The sequence below is a fragment of the Ictidomys tridecemlineatus genome, chromosome 11 (genome assembly GCF_052094955.1).
Source record: "Ictidomys tridecemlineatus isolate mIctTri1 chromosome 11, mIctTri1.hap1, whole genome shotgun sequence".
Lineage (NCBI taxonomy): Eukaryota > Metazoa > Chordata > Mammalia > Rodentia > Sciuridae > Ictidomys > Ictidomys tridecemlineatus.
The window spans coordinates 25,562,278-25,574,932 of record NC_135487.1 but is presented as its reverse complement, the minus strand read 5'-3'; the positions used below and the strand labels follow the sequence as shown (position 1 = coordinate 25,574,932).

At 49.1% G+C, this 12,655-nt stretch overlaps 1 protein-coding gene across 1 annotated transcript in view; it reads left to right on the top strand.

The window, feature by feature from the left end:
• The window catches only part of Stk40 (serine/threonine kinase 40), a 44,583-nt gene that overhangs the window by 20,736 nt on the left and 11,192 nt on the right, over window positions 1-12,655 (top strand). Inside the window, exons 2-6 of the mRNA XM_005317821.4 lie at window positions 242-361; window positions 2,691-2,776; window positions 3,139-3,282; window positions 5,528-5,755; window positions 6,688-6,740. Coding sequence (XP_005317878.1) covers window positions 250-361; window positions 2,691-2,776; window positions 3,139-3,282; window positions 5,528-5,755; window positions 6,688-6,740 — 623 coding nt within the window. The 5' untranslated portion in view covers window positions 242-249. The remainder of the gene's footprint in view (window positions 1-241; window positions 362-2,690; window positions 2,777-3,138; window positions 3,283-5,527; window positions 5,756-6,687; window positions 6,741-12,655) is intronic.

The following is a 12,655-nucleotide window of genomic DNA, read 5'->3' as shown; positions in this document are numbered from 1 at the left end:
ATCTGCAGCCTTAAAGGATACCCTCTGTTAGCACCTAATTAATCCCAAGTGAAGGAACTGTATGTAGTTCTTTGTCACTGGGAACCTCAGATGCTCCTCCAGGTGGGGAGGAGGCAGCAGCAACAGTGGAGGGCCTGCAGTGGTAGTGTATGATCATCCCTGAATCAGACTCACAGACCAGGTTGGCGTAAGGGAGGCTGCCGACTTATTCATCAAATGAGATCTTTTCTGTCTTGTCTAGAGCTGAGAATGAAGCGGAGAGCATCAGACAGAGGAGCTGGGGAAACGTCGGCCAGAGCGAAGGCTCTAGGGAGTGGGATTTCTGGAAATAACGCCAAGAGAGCTGGACCATTCATCCTCGGTAAGTCTCCAACAAAGTGGGTGGGTGTGTTCAGGATAGGGCCTGGCATGTGGGCTCACTCAGTCAGACTGGCAGACATCAGAGTGTGGTCCTGACCAGCCTTCAGCCTGAACCTTCACTTTACCACTTTATTTTGTTGTTGTGGCTTTTTGGTTTTTGTTTTTGTAACACTGGGGGTTGAATTTAAAGCATTATGTCACTGGAAGACCAGTCCCTAGATCACTCTGCCAATGGTTATCAGTTCTGTTGTTGTCATACCAGTCTTAGATCAGTGTACCCACAGCAAACACATAACCAAATTAGAACCCAAGGTTCATCATTGAAGACACTACTTTGACTATTCTTAGATAGCATGATTAATTTCACAGAGTATTTTGTATAGCAACCCTGACCCTTCTTATAAGTACAGAAATCCCGTAGAATTGGTTGTTCCCAGTAGGCCAGAGGAGCAGCTGGTGTTTCTACATAATATCTGAGGCCAGCAAGTCATATGGTCAGGGTTGCAGGTGATGTAGGTCCTCAGGGGACCCTGATTCTCGTGGTGCTAGAGGCCAGGTATGACTTTTGCTTTGGTACAACATTTTGGACTTATGTGCATAGGAGACAGCTGAGACTTCAGACATTCATCAAATAGTTAATGGTACTTACTGCATACCAGGCCTGTGCTGTTTGCCAGGGATATAGCAATGATAAAAGACAGATAAGTTCCTGCCCTCATGGAATTTACCATTCTAGTTAGAAATAAACAGAGTAAACAAGAAATAAGATCATCACTGGTGCTTGAAAAGTTGTGAAGGAAGTAAACAGATGGTGTGAGAATGAGAAAGACCTGTAGATAGTGCAACCAAGAAATGACTCTGAGGAAGTGACACTCAAGCTGACACCCCAGCATGAGAAGGAGCAGCCATGTGAAAATCAGGGGGGAAGAATTCCAGGCAGAAGGGACAGCTTGTGCAGAGGAAGGAAAGGGCTGACTGTGTTAGGAATTAAGAGCCTGTTAGGATGCAGGGATGGGACAGTGTAGTAATGGAATGTACCAGTTAGAAAGGTGGGCAGGACATACAAGAGGTCCTGAGTTCAATCTCCAGAATTGTACACAAAAGCAAAAAAAAAAAACTTAGAAAGGTGGGTTGGAACAAATCATGCAAGCCCTTGGAGAACAAAGGAAGGAGTTTGGGTTGTATGTTAAGAACAGCAGCCACGTGCAGTGGCACACGCAAGTTCAAAACCAGCCTCCGCAATTTAGCAAGGCCCTAAGCAACTCTGAGACCCTGTCTCTAAACAAAATACAGAATAAGGATAGGGATGTGGCTCAGTGGTCAAGTGCCCCTAAGTTCAGGTACCCTCCCCCGCAAAAAAAAGAACAGCAGAGGCTGATGATGTAGCTCAGTAGTAGAGCACTTGGCTGGCATGCATGAGGCCCTGAGTTCAATTCCCAGCACCACAAGGGAAAAAAAAAAAAAAAAAAGTGGGTAACTGTTAAGGATTTTTCAAGAGCAGTGGCATTATGACATGATCATCTTTCTGCCCTGAAAGATCAGGGAGATGCTATCCCAGGACAGCAAGCACCATGTGTCTGCAGAAATACAGAAGGTCCCAACAGCTGGCACTTAGCAGAGAACAGGTAGCTATGTTGAAATCACTAGGGGAACCTGTTAAGCTGTAGTGTCCTAGATCCTCACTCTGGGGTCACTGAGTTAGAGGGTCATTTGGCAGCCTTTTCTCACAGATGCTCCATAGAAATTCCAGTATAAGTAAAAACCTTTGTTTTGAGGAATGTGCCAGCAAAAGCCAAGTGCATCTCGGGCAGATACTAAATGCATACACATCCTTTTTCTTTTTCTCCCTCATCCTTACCCTCTCCCTCTCTCCCTCCCTCCCTCCCTCTCTCCCTTTTCCTCTCTCCCTCTCTCTTTCTGTATCTGTCTCTGTCTCTATCTCTCTATCTCTCCCCCTACTTTCCTTCCTTCCTTCCTTCCTTCCTTCCTTCCTTCCTTCCTTCCTTCCTTCCTTTCTTCCTTCCCTCCCTCCCTGAATTTGGTACCACTAAGCCACATCCTTAGTCCTCTTTTATTATTATATATTTTGAGAAAACTTCTCACTAAATTATCAAGGCTGGCCTCAAACTTGTGATCATCCAGCCTCAGCCTCCTAAGTAACTGGATTATAGGCATCCCTCTCTATTTATGGAGAAAAGACTATGAGAATTCTCCACCAGGAGATTGAGTGGTCAGTCCAGTGGGGATGAACTGTGATACACACATGGGATGTTGACATGGGATTGTAATAGGACTTCTGAAAAGTAAGCCAGTGGTCCTCTGTGCCCTAGGTCCTCGTTTGGGCAATTCACCAGTGCCAAGCATTGTGCAGTGTTTGGCAAGGAAAGATGGCACAGATGACTTTTATCAACTGAAGGTAAGCGAGACGGGAACCCATGGCCCATCCTGGCAGCCCATTCCACCCTCCTCTCCACCTTCACACCAGCGTTGCTCCCAAGAGCAAGAATAGCACCATTTCTTTCCTGGAAGTAATCAAGTTCACACAGTTGTGCTCAGAATAACTCTTGATTTAAAGAGGTTTATCTGTGCATAAATGACATGCCTGTCACATTAAGAAAAATGGCTTCACTTCACTCTGTGTGTGTGTGTGTGTTTGTGTGAGTTGTGCACATGTATCACATGGTAGAAAGCAAATTCCCTGCTTCCCCTGTTGCAGTCATTCTGCTGGGTAAAGAAAGGTGTTTGTTCTTTTGGTTTTCTTTTTTTGCTTCCTTCAAGATCCTTACCCTTGAGGAGAGGGGTGACCAAGGCATAGAGAGCCAGGAGGAGAGGCAGGGCAAGATGCTGCTGCACACTGAGTACTCTCTGCTCTCCCTCCTGCACACGCAGGACGGTGTGGTCCACCACCACGGGCTCTTCCAGGTGAGTGACCTGTTCTCCATCCTCACCTAACCCCTCACCTAACCTCTCTTACTGAGAGCACATGTTTCCACGAACAACTCCTGGCATATGACTCACTAGTGTACCTTCCTTGCTGGATGTATCAGGAACTCTGGGGTGGGTGGAAGTCAGGCTGGGGCCACACTAGCTTCTATAGCACTTCTGTGGTGCAGAAGCTTCTTTCAGCAGCCAGGCTTTTTTGAAAGATTGGTTTTCCAAGAAGAAAGGAAAGCAGGAAGTCACTTAAAGATGCCCAGGCTCAATTGGGCGTAGTAGTGCATGCCTATAATACTAGCTACTCAGGAGGCTGAGGCAGGAGGATCTCAAGTTGAAGGCCAATCTGGGCAATTTAGCAAGATCCTGTCTCACAATAAAAATTTTAAAAGGGCTAAGGGTATAGCTCTGAGATAAAGTGTTTATCTAGCATACACAAGACCCTAGGTTTGATCCCTTCTATCAAAAAAATTAAAAAGGACATCAGGGCTCTTTTCAGTTGCATTGTCAGGAGCTGGGCATGCTGGGGCAGAAGGGAGGGCAGTGAGGAAGGGTCAGTAAGGGTCTTGTTAGATTTTCATAGGCACCACCAGGCCTTTTGTCTGCCCAGGCATTTCAGTTGGTTCAGCAAATGGCCTTGAGCTCCCAGGCTCTGATGTTCCACATTCCTCGGGACAGGTACTGGTTAACAGATGATACTCTGAGAAGAGCCATCCTGAGGCAGAAATGAAGCTGTCTCTCTCTCTAGTAATGAAGAGCCAGGATGACCAGGAGGCCCCCAGCTCAGGCCTGGGAGCAGCCTCTGTGTCAGCAGAGCTTGTGCAGAACCTTCAGCCAGCCTGCCCAGGACCAGCTCCTAAGGCAGATCTGATGTTTGAGAGGCAGTAGCATTCCAGGGAGGATACAAGCTGATAGCCCTGGATTCAGGCTCTGGACTTGAGCCTTAGACCTCCTTATCTGTAAAATGGAGAAAGTGATAATGGCACCTCCCTCAAAGGGTGGCCAGGAAGATATTAATGAGTATATGTGTAACACACCCAGCAGTTGTGGCACATTCTCATCATCCTTGTTGTTTCAAGTAATAACAACTTCTCTGTCAACTTGATTTCCTGACAAAACAAATGGAAAATGCCACTCACATCCCACATCCATACCCCATAAGGTCTCATTCTTAGATTTGCAGTTAGAGGCAACTCAGTGTATCATTAGGCAATTCTAAAGGTTAGAGTGTTTCCTTTAAACATTAAAGCATTGAGGGTATTTGTGATTTTTTTAGTATTTCATCTCTGACATCTTTGAAAGTTTGGCCATGGTTTATGTCAGCCTGCTTGGGATGACACCACAGAACTCCTTAAGATGGTGGGATTAAAGTCTCCATGTTGTCCTTATTTTTACCTCACTTGGAATACTTTGCAACAAGGAGAATGATTCTTGTATCCACATTGTTGGTCACAGTGTCCACCTACTGAGCCCTGGCTTTGACACTGGACATAAGTTCTCTCATTTCTAATTCTCAACAATTGGGGAGGGGTATTGCCAGCTCCCTTTTACAGATGAGGAACCAGAGACTCAGGGAGGTTAAGAAAATTACCCCAGGTCCCACAGCTAAGACAAGGAGAAGCTGGGGCCAAATCCAGCTTTCTGAGGACAGAGCCACACTCTTAGTCATGATTATGTGACTACCTGGGAATGCTGCAACCTGGGAAAGCAGTTGTCTTGGACACAGAACTGTGTGACCCTTGGAGCCTTTTAGGATTGACTACTCTTTAACTTAACTGTGTCTATCATAATGGACATTGAAAGGAAGTTACATTGGTGAGAAAAAGTGTTGGGGATGTGGTCATTTTAAAGCCAGTTACCTTGGTGGGAGTGTTGTGGAAGGAAGTTGCCCCAAGCCCCACTTTTGCTGCCTGTGCATTAGGGTTTAAATACCCAGTTGACTTTAAATGCTCAGCTCAGATGCTAGTCCTTTGCATTATGAGCAAAGTATGAATCCTTAACCTGAGATGTTTTATCCTCAGCCCATTGGTCTTGGCACTTGATGTGGGGAAGCTGAGTTGTGCTAAGCACTCCATCTGGCTCCTTGGGCCTCATTCTTCCACCTCCCACACCTGCAGTCTTCATCCAGGCTCTGGGTTGGTTTGAGTGTGCAGCTCCTGAGGAGAGTCCCAAACCCCTGGCCTTGGCCCTGCTGGGTCCACAGTCAAGCCCTGTCTGCCCACTTACCTCTCAGGACCGCACCTGTGAAATCGTTGAGGATACAGAATCTAGCCGAATGGTTAAGAAGATGAAGAAGCGCATCTGCCTTGTCCTGGACTGCCTCTGTGCACACGACTTCAGTGACAAGACTGCTGACCTGATCAACTTGCAGCACTACGTCATCAAGGAGAAGAGGCTTAGCGAGCGGGAGACTGTGGTTATCTTCTATGACGTGGTACGCGTGGTAGAAGCCCTGCACCAGGTGAGAACCCACATATCCTGTGGCTCCCTGTTCTCTCCCCAGGGAGTGGCCAGAGCCCCATGTGTCACAGAAAACCATCCTTCTTGCTGCTGCTCAGCAGAAAGCAACTCTCTCCTGCTGTTTTGCAGCTGGGAGTGTACAGAGAAAAGTGGCTGAAGGGCAGTTGCCCTGAGTGGTGAGGCTCAGTGCCGCAGGCCACAGTCCACATTCCCAGTTAAGGCCGACTAGATAGCCCTGCAGAGCCCCATGCAGTAATTCCCCTCAGTCCAGAAATTAAACTGTAGCCTCCCAACTCAGGTAGATAAGAGATATCCACCTGACAACTACAACCATCTGAGTTTTTTGTAGGATTGGGATGTTAGGCACCCCTAGTTATGGGGGTAGAGAAACCTGAGCCTCTTCCAGACACAAATATTCAATGCTCTGAGCCTGTAGTAGTTGATTACCGAATCAAGACAGCTGTCTCTGAGCCCTAACCCTAGCCCAAAGCTTGTTTCCATGAAATGGTTGGTGGAAGAAAAAAAGAAGTTGCCAGGTACAATGGCACATACCTGTAATCCCAGGGACGCAGAAGAACCACAAATTTGAAATGAGCCTCAGCATTGTAGAGTGGCTCTAAGCAGTTCAGTGAGTCTCAAAATAAAAAATAAAAGTCGCTCAGGGATGTCGCTCAGTGGTAAAGCCCCCCGCCCCCTAAAATCTCCAGTACCAAAGATAGTGACTTTACCCATTCATTAGCTTCTGCCCTGAGGGAAGAAGGACTTAAGGAAACTGCCCTGGCTTATCCTTTTAGACACATGGCTAATGAGGTCTAAGAGACATATCCTAGGGTTTTTCCTTCCTTCGAAACCCCTGGAGAGCCCCATTTTAATAGGCTGGCCCCACTCCACCTCTAACTTTCATGTGCAAACCATATGCCTATTGGTTTTCAGAAAAATATTGTGCACAGAGACCTGAAACTTGGGAACATGGTGCTCAATAAAAGGTAAGACGGTTTCCTCTTCTGTGCTATAACCTTGGAGTTAGGACAGGCTACAGGCTACAGCTACCTAGTACCCTGCAGTTTTCCCATGGGAATCCTGGCTCAAAAAAGCCCAAAATCCCAGGGTTCTGGGGTGAGGTGGCTGCTTCTGTCCTTTGCCACATGGGAATCTGATGCTCACTGAGACCAGGCGTCAAGAGCCTCACAGTGGGTCTGGAGAGGATTGGGGCTGTCAGCCCCAGCATGACGTGATCATTGGTCATGCCTGGCTTCTAGTGCATGCTTAGTAAATAACTGTAAAAATGAACAAACGGGTGAGGAAATGAGAGAAAGGAGGCCTTGCCATAGGTCGGGTTCCTCAGGAAACAGACGGGATGTGTGTGAGGAGGTTCACTGGGCAGAGCGCTCAGAGCGGAAAAGGTGGCATTGAGTCGAGGGGCAGGCTGAAGCACGGGGAAGTCACAGCGGGCCCTCAGAGAAAGGGGGCATGACCTCTGTGCCTCACAACCACCAGACTCTGGAAGTGCTATGCCTAAGGAAGGGCATAGCCTGGAGTAAGCAGCAGTTTCTTTTGGCCCTTGGAACTTCCTGGAGAGAGCACAACTCTGAGTGGTCAGAAACCAGCACTCCAACATCAGGAAGAGGACACCTCAGTCTTGGGGGACATCTGAGTGACTTATCCCAGTAGTATCTGTGAACCAAGGCAGAGGACCATCTCAGGTCATCATTCCACCCCAACAGAGGGTCTGAGCCACTTTGAAGTGATCTGAGGCAGTGGTAGAGGAGCATCAATCAGGCAGAGACCCAGGTAAAACAGATCTGGAGGGGACTGTTCTGGGCCATCACAGTCCTAGAAACCTCAGGGCTAAAAGGGAGCATCTCCCCTCACCTGCTCTTCTGAGTCTCCCTCCTTTACTCTCTTACCTCCAAGTGGGCTCAAAAACTTCCAAATGGCCAGCAGTACAGATTCACAGCAGAAATGACAGGGTGGTTTGTTTCGTGATGTGGTCAGCCCAGCCCAGGAAGGGCCCTGAGCCTGCTGTCCCTGTAAAACTACAATGGTTAGGGGAAAAGAAGCTGCAGTGAAGTAGGCTCTGGAGAGGAGGGTGAGGGCAGCAGATGGCCAAGCTGTCTCCATCCTTCTGCCAGCCCCTAGTACAGATCTTGGTGCTGCAGCTCTTACCCACCAGGGAGATCAGCATCTGATGAGTTGTGACCAAAGACAGCACGGATTGAAGACAAATGTGGGTGCACATGCAAGGGCAGTGAGTCTGCCAGCTGAGTTGATTTATGAAGGACGAGTAAAGATTTGCCAGCCTGAGAAAATACAGAGATGAGAACATGACCCTGTCATTCTCTGAAGGGCAGAGGGAGGGAAACAGGAAATTCCAAGGCTGCTTGAACCCCATCTGGCTAAGTGAGGAGTTAGGCTTGAAGATGAAGGAGCATGACCTAGGGGTCAGACCTGGCTTATGTCCCAGGGCTACTGTCTCTTACTTATTTTTGGAGACCATGAGAGTTTGTCCGTGTGTGTGTGTGTGTGTGTGTGTGTGTGTGTGTTTTCCTAGGCATTAAGCTAAGGGGTGCTTTACAGTGAACTACACCCTTTTTTTAATTATTTTTTTTTTTAATTTGAGAACAGGGTCTTGCTACTCTCAAGTCACAGGGATTGCAGGCATGCACCACTGTGCCTGGCCTAAACATTACCTGAGCTCCTGTTTCCTCATTTGTGAAAGTGGAGATGAGGGGCTAGGGATGTGGCTCAAGCGGTAGCGCGCTCGCCTGGCATGCGTGCGGCCCTCTGCACCACATACCAACAAAGATGTTGTGTCCGCCGAGAACTAAAAAATAAATATTAAAAATTCTCTCTCTCTCTCCCTCCCTCTCCTCTCTTTAAAAAAACAAAAAAACAAACAAAAAAAGTGGAGATAATTTTACTTTCCTGGAAAGAGTGGCTTTAGATGCAAATAAGTGGATGTGAAACTGTCTGTAGGGTTTTGATTCATTAGAAGGATACCCCTGAGTGCTGATCCAGCAGGGCCTGGAGGTTCCTTTGACCGAGAGATAGGAGGACAGGCCATGTGCTGGCTTTCCCCGGGAGATGGGGCCTGCTGTGTGGCCAGCAGTTCACAGCCCCACCTCTGAATCACAAAGAGAAGCACAGGTGTTGGACAGTGCTGGCCACCCAGGCCTCATTTGTGGGGAATGTATTGTTTTAGAGGGAGACTTGGGTCTTGCACAATCCTAGGTCTTGTGTCACCTTGGGCCAGTCACTGCCCTTCCCTGGACTGCCGGCCCCTGATTACAAAGAGATAGCTTCTGGATATATGACGTATGTCCTGTCCAGGTGGACTTGAGAACTCAGGACTTCCACCGCAGCCACTCTGCTCTAAGTGAGCATCCAAAGGGTTGTCAGGGGAACATGGAGTCAGGGCTCCTGCTGGCCAGGCACACCAGCACACTCCCCATTACCCTCCATCCCCAGCATGCTGGGCCTCTTTATGACTCTGGTGGATTTGCTTCTTCTCACTTCCCCTGGCTCCCTAGGTTCTGGAACATAATTGGGAGGTCATACCTCTGGAACATGCCAGTATAGCTGTGTGGAGGTCATACCTCTGGAACATGCCAGTATAGCTGTGTGGCGGAGGGTGTGTTGCTCAGGTCACACTTCCTTAATCTGATAATTTCCTTTTCTGAGTCTTGGACCAGGCAGAGGACACATCCCCTTAAATTATTGCCTTTCATTTAAATAGCAGGCCCTCCAGAAGCAGAGAAGGGGGTGTGGTACAGAACTCCTCCCTGCTCCCCGTGTGTCCTTGACACACCCCTCCTTCTGAGGCCTCACTTTCTTGGTCTCTTTGGAGAGGCAGGCAGGCCATGGCCTTTCACTGCTTCTCAGCAGCAGGACAGAGAGCACTCCCAGGAAGGAAAGGGGAGTAGTGCTTGTGTGGTGGCTGCAAGGTCAGCTTCCCCAGGCTTTGGGTTAAAGGAAAGGGCTGAACTCCTGAGTCTTCTTTCGGGTTATGTGAGGTTGGCCATGGTTCCTTCTCCTTCCCCCTTCCTTTGTGTTGGCAAGTTGCATACCAATTCCTAGAAGAGGAAAGGAACACTGTGGTAGCCCAGAGGGCCATAGCTGAAGCGTGACTCACTCAGAGCAGACCCTGCTGACGCATGTCACCCCCCTCTACCCCTCATTGCCCTCACTCTCTTGTGGGGACCAGCTAGGAGATCTGGGACTCCTGAGGATAGCTGCGAGCCACCCGGCCCACGCTGGCAGTGGTGGCGGCTGGCAGGGGAGCATTGCCAAGCTTTGGGAGGTCTCAAGGCTGCCATGTTGCTTCCTGTGGGAGAGAATGCAGGCACTTCTGTGGTAATACAGGCCTGGGCCCCCCTTCAACCCCAGTCCCAGCCACTCTTTCCTGAGCCCCACCTTGTGCTATGGCAGAAAGGCTCAGCCACCCTGGCACATGTGCTTTAGGGCCTGTCATTACCCACTGCCTCATGGACAGTGTCTTTCCTGGGGTTTCCCATCAGTAGCCCCTGGCAGAGGATGAGGATGATGGCAGCTTGCTATGTAGCAGGCACAGGCCAGCCACCTTCAGTGGGCTTCCCTTGGTAGATGCCAACATGGTCCTGAGTCAGGCACTAGTGTTCTCCCTGTATCACAGAGGGAAACAGGCTTATTTAGCAAGAGAGTCACACAGCAAGGAGGTAAGGACAAGGACCCAAAGATTTTGAGTCCTGAGCCAACTGTCCCTTCCCTTAAGCTGTCCTCAGCCTCAGAGCCCACAGGATACACTTGCAGCTTCCGTGGCTGGGAAGAGAAAATACAGTGCTGCTCTGTGGGAACCTTCCAGACCAGAGGCCCAAGCAGTCTTATGTTCAAGGCAAAAACATAGGGGGTTCAGAGCTGGGGCCACCCATTTCTCAAGGTACTCATGACCCTTGCTGAGACCCTTTGCCTGTACTCTGAAGCTCTGGCCACCAGTCACAATTCTGTAGGGTGGACCTGCATGAGAGCTGGAACCCACATTCCCACCGGGAATGCAGAGGACAGAAGAGCCTTTGTTTGCATCAAGCTCTTTGCCAGCAGAATTCCCCGAGATAGCTGCAGGGCTCTGGAGCCTCTTGGATGCAACTCTGGGGAAATCCACCCTTAGCCACACACCCTGCATTTCTGAGCCCACATCCTCCCCACCATAGAGACTGTGCTGTAAAGAGACAGCTTGGCCCCTGTGGAGCTTCCCTTGCTGCCATACCCCCAGCTGCTGTACCCACCCAGCTGACACAGGGACAAGAGAGCTTGGTAGGAGGTACCCTTCCTCACTGGCACCCCTCATGGGGGCCTCTTAGAGAGAGCCAGTGGATCCCTCTAACCCCCAGGCTCCTCTCTGGGGACTTCTTTTTTTTTCCCCCTGGTACCACGGATTGAACTCAGGGGCACTCAACCACTGAGCCACATCCCCAGCCCTATTTTGTATTTTATTTAGAGACAAGGTCTCACTGAGTTGCTTAGCACCTCACCATTGCTGAGGCTGGCTTTGAATTCACGATTCTCCTGTCTCAGCCTCCCAAGCCACTGGGATTACGTCCGGCCTGAGGACTTCTTTTTTTTTGTTGTTGTTGTTACAGAGAGAGAGAGAGAGGAAAGAATTTTATTTTTTTTAATATTTATTTTTTAGTTCTCGGTGGACACAACATCTTTGTTGGTATGTGGTGCTGAGGATCGAACCTGGGCCCCACGCACTCCAGGCGAGCGCGCTACCAGTTGAGCCACATCCCCAGCCCCCTGAGGACTTCTTAGTCCACATTGTGAACTTCCTAGAAAGGCTCAGAGCCCAGAGCCACTGCCCCAAGACTCTCAGAGACAGGGAATCCTGTTTTCTGGGTCAGGGTAGAGTCTGAAGTACAAAACACAGGATGAGTCAGCCTTGAAAGAACAGAAGGAAAATTCAGCCATGTGCTGGGCAGTGCCCAGAGACACAGCTGGGCGTCAGTCAGTCCTGGTGGCAGGCTCTGGATATTACAGCCTAGAGTTGGACCCTACTCCTTTCTCATTAGCTATAGGACCTTAAGTCTCTGTTTCTCTGTGCTTTAGTTGTACCATCTGAAACAAGGCAGTGAGAAAGGCTCCCTGCTGGGCTGCATGAGGGGCGAGAACAGGCCTCTTTCTTACTAAGTGCTCAACTGATAATGACAAGGGGGATTGGGAGAAGGGGGCAATAGTGCCACCCAAGGATGAACTCCAGAACCCTCCATCACCTGAACTCCCCATGTTGGTCATTTCCTCCAAAGTAAATTGTGCCCCCCACCTTCTCAGGAACTCCCCAAAGCATGTAGGAGCAACCCAACGTATGCCAAGGGTCTTCCTGGAGAGTCCAACCCTGTCTTGACTAAATGACCTCTCTGTGCCTACCTGCTCCACCTGAAGGGACCATGTTCCTCACCTGATGCTAATGTTAGTGGCTCCTAGCCCAGGCTCTGTTGTTCCAGGTGAAAAACACCAGGAAGCGTTCCACCGTGCTGTAGGGATTTGAAAATTGTTGGAGTAAACCAGCTCATGATCACATTATCTTTTTTCTTTTTTTTTTTTTGAAACAATATTTTATTTATTTGTTTTTATGTGGTGCTGAGGATCAAAACCAGTGCCTCACGCATGCAAGGCAAGCACTCTACTACTAAGTAACAACTCCAGCCCTGGCCACATTATCTTATTCATGTGACACTGCAGTATGCCCTCTAAGTTTGGTGGCCTCAGCTGGCCCACAGAGCCCAGTGTACTGTGATCCTCAGCATCTGTTGGGCCCGTGCTTCACATGCCAGGGAGTGTCAGACCTGGCAACAAGTGTTCCCTGCTGCCCAGCCCTCACAGGGCTCTTGTCAGTGTCCAGCACTCTCTTGGGAGGAAGCTGAGTAGA